At 43.1% G+C, this 17,146-nt stretch overlaps 1 protein-coding gene across 1 annotated transcript in view; it reads left to right on the top strand.

Moving 5' to 3' along the window:
- Positions 1 to 17,146, top strand: part of LOC115461641 — a 254,455-nt gene that overhangs the window by 142,504 nt on the left and 94,805 nt on the right. The window contains exons 10-12 of the mRNA XM_030191619.1: positions 523 to 587; positions 8,318 to 8,424; positions 10,868 to 10,979. Of these exons, the coding sequence (XP_030047479.1) occupies positions 523 to 587; positions 8,318 to 8,424; positions 10,868 to 10,979 (284 nt within the window). The remainder of the gene's footprint in view (positions 1 to 522; positions 588 to 8,317; positions 8,425 to 10,867; positions 10,980 to 17,146) is intronic.

Raw genomic sequence — 17,146 nt, 5'->3', positions numbered from 1 at the left:
TTCCAACCCATTTCCTCCCCCCACCCCAGTAACTCTAGGGAGGGGTTGCTCCACAGTCTAGTAAATGTAATCCCCATTATAATGGGGAATTACACTGTGATTCATTTTAAGGAGCATAAAGCTCCATGGGGTACTGTCACTTGCCAGTCACATCTGTGGTTTGCTCTATCTTGAAGTATTTTATATCAAATTACTATTTACTTTCAACATCCTGGGGCCAGAAACCTCTGCTTTCTGGAGCTTCCATGTCCTGCCAGCCCAAGGAGCAGTCTGGGAATTGCATCTTTCTGGCTTCTAATTCCTGAATTTCTGGAAAGAAGCATTTCAACATAGTTTTTTTTTTTGTATGACCACTGAGTGGTTGGTTATGGTTCTGCTTTTTGTAGTTATACTTCAGGTTGATTTGAGTGTTTTTTGTTTAGATGGGTTTCTTTTATAGCTTTCATGAGAAAAAAAAATGTGTTTCACCTGCCTGAAGCAAGTGTAGATAAACACAACATTTTTTTTGTTCGTGTTTTTCAGGTGTTGAGGGTGGAGCAGTTAAAGTTCATAATGCAAGAGGATCACCTCCTTCCCCATCTTATAAGGTTTTGAATTTATTTTTTTCTGTTCACAAAGTCTTGTTAAATGTTCTTCTAAGATAAAAATTCATTTAAGAGCACAGAATGTAATATAGATGGCAAGTTTGACTTCGCTATGTGGTAGCAAATTACATGGATACTTATATTTTTTTGCCGTGATCAAGTTACACCACTGGGATTTCCTAACATTTAAGAGTCTACATACTAAACTGTCAAACTAGCCACTAAGGCAGATTATCAATTCACTTTTATTTTGTGCATTGGCAGCTTGATTAGTGTTAACAACCTGTTTTACTGAAGCTGGCAATGCATATGCTGTACTAGTATCAGTAAAGCCATCCTGCTCTCATTGCTCCGACCCTATCCCTTAGTGTAAAAAGGGGTCCAATGTACTGACTTAAAAGGCCTGCTGCAGCCTGAGTGACTACCCCCATCTCCTTCTCCACCACTCCTCCTTTCGAAGGATCTGTGAGTCCCACTGTTCCCTTGCCTACCACATTCAACACTCAATAATGGTATTGGGAGTGGAGCAGTAGCCTAATGGCTAGAGCATCAGGCTGGGAAACAGGGGAGCCTTGTAATCTTGGGCAAGTCACTTAACCATCCATTGCCTCAGGTACAAACTTAGAATGAAGCCCTCCAGGGATAGGAGCATACCTACTATACCTGCATGTAAGTTACCTCAAAGTATTGAGAAACACATGAGTTTAATCCAGATCCCGTTTTCTGCCACTAACACTCCTTGTGATCTTAGGCAAGTCGCTATCTCTCATTGCCTCAGGTACCCACTTACATGGGGTAGGGAAATATTTTATCTAACTACGTATCACCACTTTTCAGTGCTCTGTGATCCAGTAGTACTATAGTGGATGATAATATATTATTAATATAATATAGTTTTGGGGTGAGAAAGGCCCCAAATTCATTAATAACCTTCAGAAAGGTAAGACATCAAATACCTTTATAGAAAAGGGAGAAAAAAGTAACATATGGAGAGCCTTGTATACCAATGGCCGTAGTATGGGAAACAAATTTTTAGATCTAAGGGCTACAATGATAGAATCCGACTTGGATTTAATGGCAGTCATGGAGACGTAGTTCATGGAGAACCATGACAGGGATATAGTTATACCTGGCTGTAATCGATTCAGGAAGGACAGGGTAGAAAAAAGGCTGGAAGAGTGGCATTATATGTTAATATTTTATTTATTTATTACATTTGTATCCCACATTTTCCCACCTCTTTGCAGGCTCAATGTGGCTTACAATAAATCGTGGCTAGTGGAAATGAAAAGAGAATAGAAACTTAGTATTACAGAAGTATTTTGGGTTGCATGGTAATAAAAACATGATGATGGTATAATGTATGGCGTTCTTAACATTGCTTGCTAGATATATGTGGGGATTTCATATGTATTGGTCTTTGTGATATGTCTTATCGAAAAGATGGCTCTTGAGCAATTTGTGGAATATTAATATTAAAGTAACAAAACTGCAGGACATATGGGGTAAGGAAGAAGCACTGTGGGTTAAACTTGTAAGAGGGAAAAGAAAATGTATTTACATTGATGTAACATACAGGTCACCTTCACAGTCAGAAGAAATGGACAGATACTTAATTGAAGGCATCCACACGATAGCTAGGAAAGGGGAAGTACTTCTGATAGGTGATTTTAATATGCCAGATGTCGATTGGGGCATCCCTGCTGTTGGGGGTCTTCTAGAAGCAAAGGGATCTTGGATTCTCTACAGGAAGAATTCTTTCAACAGTGGGTAAGAGAACCAACGTGGGATGGAGCGATTCTAGACCTGTTGCTTACACACGGGGAGAATGTTTCTGATGTTACAGTGGAAGATCGTTTGGCATTCAGTGGTCACCGAATGGTGTGGTTCAATATTAAGACACAGAAGGAGAGGGCTTATTCACGATTAAGGTCCTAGATGTCAAAAGAACTAACTTTGCCAAGATGGGGGGAATTTCTCAAGGAAGAATTAGTTGAATGGGAACAGCTGAAGGAAGTAGAACATCAGTGGACAAAAGTAAAAGGAGCTATTGTAAAGGCGACAAACCTTTATGTTAGAAAATTACATAAAATTAAGAGAAAAAGGAGGCTGTTCTGGTTCGCAAACATAGCAGCTGAAAAGGTAAGGTAAAGAAGGTTATCCTTCATACGTTACAAGACGACTCAGAAAGAGGAAGACAGTCAAAAATAGTTGGAAAAGCTAAGAGAAGCTGGAAAGGCGGTCAGGAAAACAAAGAGGCAAATGGAAGAAAATATAGTCAATATAGTAAAATTGGGGGACAAAACATTTTTCAGGTATGTAAGTGATAGGAGGAAGTGCCATAATAGTATTGTGAGGCTCAAAGTTGAGGGGGAGGAATATGTAGAAACTAATAATTGTTAAGCAGTTCAGCTTTATGCTTATTTCTGTTTTGTGTTCATGGATGAAAGGCCGGGGGTAGGACCACATAAAACAAACGCTAACGGGGATGGACGTATAGTAGTCCAAGACTGATTCTCAGAAAACTGTGTTTGTGAGGAGCTAGCTAAACTAAAAGTAGACAGAGTGGTAGGGCCTGATGAGATACATCCAAGGGTACTCAAGGAACTCGGAAAAGTTCTGTCAGCTCCACTATCTGAGCTCTTCAATGCTTCCTTAGAGTCTGGAGTGGTCCTGGAGGACTGGACAAGGGCGGATATGGTCCCTCTGCACAAGAGCGGAAGTAAAGAGGAGGTTGGTAATTACAGACCTGTGAGTTTGACCTCAGTGGTGAGTAAACTAAAGGAAATGCATCTAAAGCAGAGCTAACTCCAGACTCCGTTTCTTTTATCTTGCTGTACCACATGCCTGGAATAGACTTCCTGAGCCAGTACGTCAAGCTCCATCTCTGGCCGTCTTCAAATCTAAGCTAAAAGCCCACCTTTTTGATGCTGCTTTTAACTCCTAACCCTTATTCACTTATTCAGAACCCTTATTTTATTATCCTCATTTTAATATTCCCTTATCTCTTGTTTGTCCTGTTTGTCTGTCCTAATTAGATTGTAAGCTCTGTCGAGCAGGGACTGTCTCTTCATGTTCAAGTGTACAACGCTGCGAACGTCTAGTAGCGATTTAGAAATGATAAGTAGTAGTAGATCGAATGGACTTCGGGACCTGAGGCAACATGGTTTCACTAGAGGCAGACAAAAAAAAAGAGAAGAATTAGCCTTTGCACACACAGCAAAGGTGACACAAAAGAGCAGAAAACAAATGGAGTGGTGCAACAATTTATTATAATATCATTGATAGGTATCGATGACTTGACATGGGCTGATACTACCTTGGTTGTCAGCGCTACAATTAGGTAGTCTATATACTGTGAGCTTGAATGGCACATTCATTAATAATCCTGTAAGGATACACTGATCAAGTGAAATCATTGGTATTGACTCCTGAGGCTGGCCCTTTGTGGCCGAAACATGGCCCGTGTTGAGTCATCGATTGTTGCACTACGCCATGTGTTTTTTGGACTTTTGTATCACCTTTGCTGTTTGTGCATTCAGTAGAGGCAGGCCATGTCAGACGTATCTGATTGATTTCTTTGATTGGGTGACCAAACAGTTGGATGTGGGAGGGGCTCTAAATGTGGTGTACTTGGATTTTAGCAAAGCCTTTGACACGGTTCCGAACAGGCAGCTGATAAATAAACTGTAGCCCTCGGTATGGGACCTAAAATGGCTGACTGGGTTAAAAACTGCTTAAATGGAAGGAGACAGAGGGTAGTGGTAAATGGAGTTTGCTCCAAGGAAAGGGATGTTATTAGTGGTGTACCACAGGGGTCGGTCCTCGAGCCAGCTCTTTTTAACATCTTTGTGAGTGATATTTCAGAAGAGCTATCTGGTAAGGTTTGTCTCTTTGCGGTGGACCCTCTGAAGGGTGTGGATAGCATGAGGAAGGATCCAGCGAAACTTGAAGAATGGTCCAATAATTGTGGAGGGTGTGGATAGCATTAGGAAGGAACTAGTGAAACTTGAAGAATGGTCCAATAATTGGCAACTAAGATTTAATGCTAAGAAATGCAGGGTCATGCACTTACAAAAATCCAAGGGAACGGTACAATATAGGGGTGAAGTGTTCTGTGTACAGAAGAAGAGTGGGACTTGGGGGTGATTGTGTCTGATGATCTTAAGGTGGCAAAATAGGTAGAATAGGTGAGCGTCAAAGCCAGAAGAATGCTCAGGTGTAAAAGGAGAGGGTTGACCAGCAGTGATAGTGCCCTTGTATAAGTCTCTGGTGAGGCCCCATTTAGAGTGCAATGTGCAATTCTGGAGACCACATCTACAGAAAGATATAAATAGGATGGACTCGGTCCAGAGGTCAGCTATAAAATTGTTAAGTGGTCTCTGTCATAAAATGTATAGGGACAGGCTTATAAAGCTCAATATGTATACACTGGAAGATAGGAGGGAGAGAGGGGATATGATAAAGACATTTAAATACCTCAGTGGCATTAATATACAAGAGTTGAATGAGAGGGCATAGGATGAAGTTAAGAGGAAACAGATCTAGGAGGTATCTTAGAAAATACTCTTTCATGGAAAGGGGGGTAGAAATGTGGAATGGCCTCTCAGTGAAGGACGTGGAGACAAGGACTGTGTCAGAATTTAAGAAAGCGTGGGACAGGCATGTGGGTTCTCTTAGGAAAAGGAGGAATTAGTGGTTACTGAGGAAGGGCCATTTGGCCCTTATCTGTCATCATGTTTCTATTTTATATTATAAGCAATCAATTTTTCAAAGTGTCCAGCGGAAATGTTGGGTGCAAAGTGTTGCTGAGCAGGGGTGGGATTGGAATCATGAGCTTGAAGAATTATCCTGGTAATTTGGTAGGTTATTTTTATTATTGAGTTGAATGTATATTGTATTTTACATATTTCTGTTTTTATTGTTATTTGTATATAGCTTTCTAAGTGCTCTTAATTGATTGGGCTTTCAATCGATCAAGCTTAATAAAATAAGGGGTCAATATTCAGCCTGCAGCGGTAAGTAGATTTTAAGCTGCTGACAGCTCTGGGCTGAATTAACACCGGATATTCAATGCATGTCCAGGCTCTGGTATTGGATATCCAGGTATCTACAGTCACCCAGAAGTTAACCAGGCACTGGCTAATATTCAGACCGGTGCCTGCTTAGCTCAGCGGATAAAGTTAGATCTGTCCAAGCACTGCCCCTGGACTGCCCCTGCCGTGTCCAGACAGTGCATTGGTGATCAGAGGGGATAGCTACTACTACTACTATAAATCATTTATATAGCGCTACCAGTTGTACGCAGCACTTCACAATTGAACATGAAGAAAAGACAGTCCCTGCTCAAAAGAGCTTACAATCTAAATCAGGACAGACAGACAGACAGGACCAATAAGGGATAAGAGTAGGACAGACAGAAGGACACATAGGGAAAGGGACTGTTGAAGAGAAGAAGACAAGATAAAGGTTACAAGCAAGTGACAAGTTAGGAGTCAAAAGCAGCATCAAACAGGTAGGTCTTTAGCCCGGATTTGAAGGCGGCCAGGGATGGAGCTAGACGTAACGGCTCAGGAAGCCTATTCCAGGCATAAGGTGCGGTGAGATAAAAGGAACGGAGTCTGGAGTTAGCGATGGAGGAGAAGGGTGCAATTAGGAGAGATTTGCCTAGTGAATGGAGTTCCAGTTAAGTGCCTCTGAATATCTGGGAGTGGTGAGCTCAGTGGAATTTTAAACCCTTTTGAATATTGGGCCCTAAATAAATGCACGGGTCAACTTTGCATTGTTTTACAAATAATATTTCACTTTACTAGGTATTTCAGGAAGTATGCTGCTCTCTCATAGAAAACCACTATAGTATTTTTAAATTGATGAATGCAGTTTACAGTATTGTAGTGGGGATGGCATGTAATCAGTCAAACGTCTCACCTGATTGACATGGCTCCTGTCTGCAAGTCTGGTACACTGTCAGCATGCATAATGCAGAATCACGTTTTTCTTTTAAATAAGCACGCTGCACAGGTTCTCCTCAATACTTACAGTAATATTTCTGCAGTTCCATTAGGATAGTGGCCCTGTAAACAACGCAGCTGGCACAAGGACAGTATCCTGATTAGAAGCAAACAGGATACATTTTGGCAAAATCGCAAACAGGGTTGGTTTCTTAGTCTCTGGATTAAGACGCCACCCCTGTTTGCGATTTCGGCAAAACAGGGACAGGTTTGAGAATCACTGACATAGTATTCTATACGGTGCGTGTGTCGTTAAGTGGAAGGCCCATGACATGCCCATCCTCTGCCCACAGGTATCACCTACTTGTAGGTGCGCACTAAGTGACATGCACACCTGGTTACAGAATAACGCCTAGCACTTACGCATGTACCGTGTATACTCGACTATAAGCTGAGATTTTTGGGCCCCAAAAAAGGCCCCAAAATTGGGATATCTGTTTATAGTTGTCTGTGCTTCCAATCTCCCCCATGGTAACTTCTCCCTTGCTTCCCGCTCCCTCCTGCCGCCTTCGGAGTGACTGATATTTTTTTACTGTTCCTTCCTGCCTGCTGCTACCTCCGCCGCCGACAAAAGAGAAAACAAGTTGGGCTGGTGTGGGGCCTTGAGCATCCGCGCATGCTCAAGGCTTCCCAGTTCCTACTCTCTCTCTGAGATGACAGGAGCCAGGAGGTCTTGAGCTTGCTTTCTCTTCTATCAGTGGCGGTGGCAGCGATAGCAGCATCAGCCAGGATGGAGGTAAGAAATGACGGTCACTGTAGCAGGCGGTGGTGGGCAGAAGAGCAGGATGTCACTGTGGCGGGAGGGGGGTTGGAAGGGAGAGAAGTGACAGTATTTGAATATAAGCCTCTGCAGCTTGTAATCGAGTTTAGTTTTCCGCCATTTTGGGGGAGAAAACCGTTAACTCGGCCTATACTCAGTCAGGCTTATATTTGAGTAGATACGGTATTTGCCAATCCTATACATAAGAGCTAATATTCTGTAAACATCGGCTCAATTGGCACCTTAAATTAAGCATACCTTATAGAATTTCCCTTTATGCTGCATTGCCAACAGTACAGTACTCCCGTGGATAAAAAATATGAAATGGCCTCCCAGGTCGAGGTCGTGGAGGCAAAAATAGTGACAGATTTCAAGTTTCCATGGGATAAGCAGAAAGGATTCTTCACTGAAAAGAAGTGAAGGGGAAAAAGAGACCAACTGGTTGGACTAAAAGACTCTTACAGTCCTTCTGTTCTGTGTGTTTATGTAAGCTTCTGTATTTCTGGAACCCAGGTGAGTGGAAATTTGACTTTTCAAATGAATTTTTAATCTTAAAATAGAGAACATTTGTATATTCTCAGTATTTTATTATTATTATTATTATTTGTTACATTTGTATCCCACATTTTCCCACCTTTTGCAGGCTCAATGTGGCTTACATATAACCGTTAACGGTGTTAGCCGATTACAGTTTGAACAAATATATAGTATGAATGAATACAAAGTGATATTGTGGTATAATGAGGTATATGTATGGTAGGAAACAGTTGGGGGGAACTTAGAGAGGGAAAGGGGGAAGAAAAGTCAGTTAATGACCGTTGAAGTCTTTGGTTATGTTGTGTCACAAGTGACCGGTATTTTTATGTTGGGTTGGTGGGGTAGGCTCTTCTTTAATCTTGTCAATACAATTTTTAATTGTCATAGCAGCGTATTTAAATATAAAATGTTGGGGGGTTTTTCAGGTTTGCAGTACTTATTTTGATGGCTATAAGGCTACTGCTGTCTGCCCAGTAGGAGGGCCATTCTCTGTAGAAAAAGGGAGACGAACTGCTGAAAGCATTTTGAAAAGGTTAGTACAGACATTTTACTTTCTGTGTGCTATTTGTTTAAAATATGCTGTTTAAATGTGTGCTGCTTTCCATTTTTTAAATACTTGTTATCGATGCTCAGTTGAGTTGATCATGTTGTGTCTTCCTTCCTCACACCACCCTGCTTAAAGCAGATGGAACTTTGTTCTTTCTTAACTGATATTCTTTTATGTTACCTAAGGGGCCCTTTTACTAACAACGTGTGCTAAAATGGAGTTACCGCCCAACTACCGCATGGCTGTTGCGGTAATTTCATTTTTGTTTCATGTCCTATATGCGCATCTGAAGAATATTTTTTTATTTTCGGGTGCGCGGCAAGTGGCATTTGACGCGCGTAGGTCATTACCGCCCGGTTACTGCGTGAGTCTTTACTGCTAGGTTAATGGCTGGCGGTAAGGTCTCAGACCCAAAATGGACACACGGCAATTTTCATTTTGCCGCACATCCATTTTCGGGAAAAAATTTTTAAAAACGCCTTTTTTTACAGGCGCGCTAAAAAATGGATCGGTGTGCGCCCAAAACCTGTGCCTACACTACCACAAGCCATTTTTCAGTGTGCCTTTGTAAAAGGACCCCTAAATTTGTTGGTTTTGGACAGCTTTAATTTTTATCTTCATGATTCTTTCAGCTTATTTGCATCTGATTTTGTATCTTGTATGGGGCCACTTGTCCTTTCGCAGTAGATATCCTTTCCTACCCATTCTGACAACCACACTCTTGATGCGGTTTAGATTTCTGATTCTATGGTTATAGATAGTTAGTTAAAGCTACGCCTTTATCTTGGGCTGATCATTCCTTAGTCACTTTTGGGCTCATTTTCGAAAGAGAAGGACGTCCATCTTTTGACATAAATCGGAAGATGGATGTCCTTCTCTCAGAAACATCCAAATCGGTATAATCGAAAGCCGATATTGGACATCCCCAACTGCACTCCGTCTCAGGGACGGCCAAAGTTCAAGGGGGCGTATCGGAGGCGTAACGAAGGCGGGACTTGGGTGTCCCTGACCCATAATGGAAAAAAAGAAGGACGTCCCTGACGAACACTTGGACGTTTTCACCCGGACGTGTTTTTATTATGACTAAGGCACAAAAAGGTGCCCGAGCTGACCAGATGACCACCGGAGAGAATCGAGGATGACCTCCCATTACTCCCCCAGTGGTCACTAACCCCCTCCCACCCTCAAAAAACATCTTTAAAATATGTTGTGCCAGCCTCAGATGTCATACCCAGGTCCGTGACAGCAGTATGCAGGTCCCTGGAGCAGTTTTAGTGGGTGCAGTGCACTTCAGACAGGCAGACCCAGCACCCCCCCACCTGTTACGTTTGTGGATGAAACAGCGAGCCCTCCAAAACCCACCAGATCCACTGTACCCACATCTAGGTACTCCCCTTCACCCGTAAGGGCTATGGTAGTGGTGTACTGTTGTTGTTAGTGGATTTTTTTTGGGGGGGGGGCGGGGTTTGGGGGTCTCAGCACACAAGGTAAGGGAGCTGTGTACCTGGGATCAATTTATGAAGTCCACTGCAGTGCCCCCTAGGGTACCCGGTTGGTGTCCTGGCATGTCAGGGGGACCAGTGCACTAGAAATGCTGGCTCCTTCCACGACCAAATGGCTTGCATTTGGTCGCTTCTGACATGGATGTCTTTGGTTTCGAAAATCGCTGAAAATCAGAAACGTCCATATCTAGGGACGTCCATCTCTAAGGATGACCAAATTTAAGGATTTGGACGTCCCTGATGGTATTTTCGAAACAAAAGATGGACGTCCATCTTGTTTCGAAAATACGGGTTTCCCCGCCCCTGGATCGGGACGTTTTGCAAGGATGTCCAAATCGAAACGTGGACGTCCCTTTCGAAAATGCCCCTCTTTCTCAACTACTATTCTTATTTACCCTGATAATATGGTTACTTTTAAATGTTTGTGTAAACTGCTGGACCTTGATCCTAATGTTTATCCTTGATTGTGGTATCCCAGAAGGGTCCAGTCCTTTTAAACATTATTTTAGCATCATTGGCTGTGCTCATACAGTCATATGGGATTACCCTGTACATTTTTGCTGATGATATTCAGCTGTTGGTTAATGCAGCCATGGTTTTGGGGTTGTGTCAAGGCAGTGCTGGAATTTACCTGGTTAGCAAAGGTATTAAGTCCACCAACTGGGTAAGTCCCCAGATTAAGTTAGGTCAACAAAAATGCTGTCACAACGCAATCCAAGCATTTATCCGGGAAACTGTCTGAAAATCGCCAATACCTGGATATGTTCTGACAGCTGCCTGTGACCTGGATATTCAGTGAATATCTGGGTCAAATTCAGCTGGCAACAGTCAGCGCCTTTGAAAATGCTGACTGCCACCAGCTAAATATCGGGGGAGGGGGAGGAATAGTCTTTAGCAACATGTTCATTGCAACTAATGTATTGTAGGACACGCCTCATGTTCGACCAGCTTGGGTTGGAAGATTACAGCGGAGTAAATGTACAGATTTTGGGTGCGGAAGACACCTATGGACCACACGCAAAGAGTGAAAAAGATGGTGTAAGTATAGAATTTCAGAGATGTGCAGATAGTAGCTTCCAAAACTTGTGTTACATTACCAGAAAAGCCAATTTAGCTGAGATTAACAAGCAAGACTTTATCTTCCTCACATTTGTTTGGAATAGGATATGCATTGGGGGGCCGATATTCAGACCGCAGGAGGCAACTTGGCTAAGTCCCTCATTTGGCAGTGAGCCCGGTTTATTTTTGGCTGGTTTAAACTTAACCGGCCAAGCCAATATTCAGCGCTGGCTGGTTAAGTTTATAGCTGCCAAAGATAGGCCTGCTATTTGGGCAGCCGGATTTTGCCGCCAAACTTAGCTGGCGATGCGCTAAATATTTGAGGCTATCTAGCTATATCGGGTGATAGCCAGTTAAATGCTATTTAACCAGCCAGGAGCTGTTCCTGGCTGGTTAAATAGCGCTGAATATTGACTGGAGGGTATTTACTGAGCTAGATTAGGCTATAATTTAGTACTGGGAGTCTGAAGATAAAGGGTCATGGATTTTCTTTGTACAGCCAAAGCAGTTTACATTTATCATATCCAGGTACTTTCTCTGTCCCAAGTGGGCTCACAATCTAAGTTTTGTACCTGGGGCAATGCAGGGTTAAGTAACTTGCCCAGAGTCAGAAGGAGCTGCAATGGGAATAAAACCCAGTTCCCCGGGTTCTCAGCCCATTGCACTAACCACTAGGCTACTCCTCCACACCATAAGCAAGGGGCCTAAATTAGACCTGGATTAGGGTTACCATATTTGCTCCCCCCAAAAAGAGGACACATTCCCCGCCACACCCAGCCCCGCCCCCTTTCACACCCCACTGTCCCCTGTCACATACCGCCCCCCTTTCACACCCGCCCCCTGTCACACCCCTAAGGGTGTCCTATCCTCCCCTTACCTTACTGTACTGCCCTGGTGGTCTAGTGACCTATTCGGGGAAGGAAAGAGCCCCATCTTTCCTGCCTGGAGCGCCTGCATACTGTTCCTTGCTGACTCCAGTCCCGGCGCTGATTCAAAATGGCCGCCGAGAGCACCAGGGCAGTATAGTAAGGTAAGGGGAGTGGAGGATAGGACACCACTAGGCCCGCCAGCCAACCAGACATATGGTAACCCTAACCTGGACATTCAGTGTCTGGCCATGTCCAGGCACTGGCAATGCTTATTTGGGCATGGGATGGCTGCCAGCTCTTATTCCGGTCTCATCTAATATTCAGCCAGGACCTGCATAAGGGGATGTCAGGTCACGCACCTCTCAATTCCAGTCTCCCCTCCTAGACTCTCGAACATGATAAGCCCCCCCTACAAGTTTTGAACCCTCTCCTAACCCCCCCAATATGACAAGCCCTCACCAACAACTTCCAACCCCCTTCTTGGACCTCCTCCCCCAAGCTCCACCCAGTAAGTTCCAAACCCCCATCTCACCCCCTCAACATGACAAGCCCCCCCCCCCCCCACACACACACACATCCCAGTAGGCTCTCCTCCCTCCAAGGCCTAACTGACCATCTCTGGTGATCCCCACTCACTGTATCCCCTGGCTGCTCTGGCTATAAAATGGCAAACTCTAATATTGTAAGACTATCAGTAGAGGTCGCAGCTGCCATGTTATAGCCGGAGCAGCCAGGGCCAGGAGCAAGTGGGGTTCACACCTGCCTTGATGATCCATAGGGATTGTAAGGTAGGAACGTTGGCAGTGGTGGCTTGTTGGTGAAGATTGGAATGTGTTGCAAGAGTCAGTAAGGGGGATCGGAACATTTTAGGGATGCTTGTCAAGTTGGGGAGATCTGGAAGAGGGGGATCAGCGAATATTGTGGTTCACATTTGGTCCATGAGTGCAGGCATGGGAAGGTGGGTGTTAGCATGGCTTTCCACTTTGACACAGTGGGGATGTGCATGCAGTGGCTTCCTGGGGCAAGTGCTGCAGTTTTGGAAAAGATGGGGGAGGCTGAGGAGATGTATATTTGTGGGGGTCTTACCTTTCCATTGTTGGAGGTGATGCTTCAGGCACAGCAGCAAGAATGGGCTGGTCCTTAGGATTGCCCTGAGCTTGCTCTTATGTGCCGCCTGGTCTCTGGTGATGCCAAAGACTCTGTAAGATATTTAGGGATGCAACACACCTTATTCTGTTTTAACCACTGATGTGCAACCATCGCTTTCTTGATTTTACTAAAACTAATTGAGTTTGTAGTTTCTAGTTGGTCTTCAGCTAACAGATTTGTGCACTCTTTTTTCATCCTTCCTAAGTTGGATTTAGGCAATCCCATAGTACAGAGGTACTTTTGATCTCTTTAGTGTCAGAGGTGAAGAGAGTGCTAAGTGGGGGAGATCAGATGGTACCTTTATAGTTCGACATTCAAGCAGCTTTTGATACTGTCAACCATGACATCTTGATGCTTAAATTAGCAGAACTAGGACTTGCCACTGTTTTTCATTGGTTTAGTACCTTCTTAAGAAACAGACATTATCTAGTAATTAAGAATGGAAAGTTATCTTTTTCTTGGCAGCTATCCTGTGGTGTTCCTCAGGGTTCTCCCATTTCATCACTTTTGTTTAAAGTTTTATATGAGTTCATTGGGCTTCTTAATTCTGGAAGAAGGGGAACCTTTGTACTCTTATGTGGATGACATTTTTGTTTTGGTCTGTATTCTTCAAGATTTAGAAGGCTCATATTAAGATAAAAAATTGTATTGACAAGATTAAAGAATGGTCATCTTCTAATTTTTTAAAACTTAATACAGATAAAACTAAGATCATTTGGTTTAGTTCCACTCTAGATAAGATTGCAAACTTTATTCCAGTAGGTTGTGGAAACCCTTTGCCAGTGGAGAAAACCTCTAGAGTCCTGGGTTTATTACTGGACTCTTTAACTATGGAACCTCAGGTCAATAATCTTATCAAGGAGGTTTTCCTAAAAATTAAACAGCTACCATGAATTTATTTGTATTTCTTTAGTGACCACTTTGCTGTAGTAGTGCAATTTATCTTGTCTAGCCCAAATGGATTACAACAATCCCTTATACTCAGGTATTTTAGTTAAAACATTAAAAATGCTTTGATTAATGCAAAATACTGCAGCCCATATTTATTTATTTATTTGCTGCATTTGTATCCCACATTTTCCCACCTTAAATTGAAAAAAATACAACCAGGCATTTCTTTTGTTGTTTCAACTTCACTGGTTACCTATTGAAGATTGAATTATATTTAAAGTGTCCTGTTTAGTTTATAAAATATCAGATAATTTGACTTTTTTGGTAGAGGTGCCTACTCTAGGCCGAACCTATTGCTCTGTGGATCGTGGGTTATTGTGTTTTCCATCTACCAAGGCTTTACGGTTAAGCGGTTTGTAGAGAGCTCATTTTTTTTCAATCTGCTAAAATTAGAACGCCCATTTTGTTTCGATAATACGGGTTTCCCCGCCCCTTCGAAGACGTCCTCAGGAAAATTTGGGCGCCCCTTTCGATTATGCCCTTCTAAGGGTGCCAATCTAAATGTTCATAATATCCGTCTCACGTTGGATCGTACGCAAGAAGGGTTCCAAATACAAAAGAAATAGGAGTAGGGAAAGGGAAAGGGAACAGCCTGGGTGGGTGCCACGATAGGGAAGGAAGCGGTTTTAGCCCCATTAACCAAGACCGCTTCTGTTGAAATGTGGTAAAGGGCACTAATGGCCTGAAGAAAACACCCCTTTATCCCAACATAATGCAATGTGCAAAACAATCACTTCTAATCCACCTGATCAAAAGCTTTTTCTGCATCCAGATTCACTAGCATGTTAGGAGTCTGAGTGGATTGCACATGTGCTATGGCCACCGGCACTTTCCGAAGATTTAGTACCGACTGGCAACCCCGCAACAAAGCCCGTCTGGGAGTCACTAATCAGTAAAGGAAGAAGGGTCGACAGTCAGTGGAGGAGTAGCCTAATGGCTAGTGCAGCAGGCTTTGATCCTGGCAACCTGGGTTTGAGTCTCCTTGTTCGGCACCTGGCTGGTTAAGTGCCCCATAACTGGCTATCTGTGATTTTTCAGCAGGATGTGGCCATCTATGACCCTCTGAAAATTCACTACTAGTAGATAGCCAGTTGTATCGTATGATATAACTGGCTATCCGCCGATTTTCAGCGCATGTTTGGTGACCATATTTGGCTACGTGAATATCGGGCATATCTTTGGCTTGTTCAAATTTAACTGGCCAGTGCTGAATATAGGCTTATCTGGTTAAGTATGAACTGTCCAAAGATAAACCAGATATTCAGTACCGGTCACAAGAAACAGCCTGTCATTGAATATCTGGGCTCAGCACTGACCACGGGAGTTAGCCTGCGGTCTGAATATCGGGCTCTATACTGTATGTATAGCCCAGGTATTGTAAATTGTGTCACAGGGTCTGCATGTTTTCATCAAAATGTCTATATTTCCTCTTCCACAACTTATCTAAAACAGCCCTTTTGCATAGGTATATGGCTTTTGAAAACTTTCTCTCTTTAAACAGGATCATTCATAGTGACACTGAGATATAGGAGAAATGCTTGTGCCAAAAATATTGAGTGGTGGGCACAGGCTGAATATCTCCCCCCTGAATGAGGCTACAAAGCAGACAGAAACCTCTTACTGGCAGATTAATTTGTCGATTATTGTGGTGTCTTCAGTTTGAGAGAGAGCCCTAGTGTTTATGTTCAATGCAGAATCATGGTGAAAGCAAACAGGAACCAGATGTAGATATGCAAATATTTTGCTTTGAAAAGAAGTAAGTGTTTCATTTATAACAAGACAACCAGATGGACATAATTGCAATCTCTTCAGTTAGTATTAACTAAATGTGAGCAGGAAGGTGTCATACATTCAGTGGCAAAATACTAATCGGTTATTTGGAGTTGGGATGTGGCCAGCAAATATGCCTACATGTAGTGGGCCTCTCAGGTAAGTGAAACTGAGGGTGGTATTTAATCTCTGCCAAGTGCCAAAACATATACAGCAGCAAGGATATGAAAACAATGAGGCAAACAGTCTGTAAAAACAAAGCAAATTTATTGCAGAAATTATCAAAGACATTGAAAGGATTAGCAATTCTTGGTCTCCTCTGAGATGTGCTGTCTCCTAGCGTCTCAGGAATCTCTTTCATTCCTCTCTGCACTCTCTCTGCCCTTTTCTTTTTTTTTTTTTTTTTACCGTTTATTTTCAGATTTTTTCATAAGGTACATAAGCAAGTCGTGTTAACATGTCCAGCTCTCTTTACAACACTAAACATTATATTTTCAACATCTTTAACAAGCAAACATATAGCCAAATGCTTTTCCTTACCCAGACCTAAGTTCTAAACCCTCCTTCCCTCCCTCCCATTCCCACCCCCACCCCCCTTATCCGTCTAGTATTCTCAGGTAAGCTAACAGAAAAGAAAAGGAAAAAGGGGGAAATCACTACAGTGGTGGTCGCCCCTTTTCATATATGTCCCACACTTTGTGATATTGGGCAAGAGTGCCTCTTCTGATGGCTGTTAGTTTTGACATCAATCTTACATTGTCCAGTCTTTCCAACACTCTCTGCAAAGCCGGGATATTCGGCTTCTTCCATGCTGCCGCAATAATCAGCTTGCTTGCCACAAACAGGTGAGTCGCAAATTGGTGAATATTACACTTAATTCCTTTTGGCTTGAAATGTAATAAACAGCAGTCCATTTTTACTGGATATGTCACGGCAGCTATTTTATTCAAAAAAGGCACTATTTCAGTCCAGAACTGCCGCGCAAACACACACCCACCATATATGACCCATATCCCCCTGGGCACCACATTGTCTCCAACACAACCCAGACCCCGTCTTGTACATTTGTACCAGACAGCTAGGCCTGCAGTACCAACAATACAGGATCTTATGCCCATTTTCCATTAGGGCACTGGAGGTTGAGACCTGTAACAGAGACCTAAACGCCCGGCCCCAGTGCTCAAACTCGTAGGTCATCCCCATTGCCGCCTCCCATTTGGCTGTATAGTGTTTCACTGGGGTGTCATATAGTAATAAAGCCTTGCACAGCCTGAAAATCCCCCCTCGGCTGCCTCCCCCCATCATTCCTTGTTCTAGCCGTGTTTCAGCTAGACTTAACTCTTCCTCTGCTCTACGCTTAATAAAATCTTTCACTTGAAAATATTGGAACGCTTGCAAAGGAGAAAG

This window comes from Microcaecilia unicolor, chromosome 2 (genome assembly GCF_901765095.1).
Source record: "Microcaecilia unicolor chromosome 2, aMicUni1.1, whole genome shotgun sequence".
In the NCBI taxonomy this organism is placed as follows: domain Eukaryota; kingdom Metazoa; phylum Chordata; class Amphibia; order Gymnophiona; family Siphonopidae; genus Microcaecilia; species Microcaecilia unicolor.
Note: the sequence above shows the minus strand (reverse complement) of the source record. Positions and strands in the feature narration are given on the sequence as shown.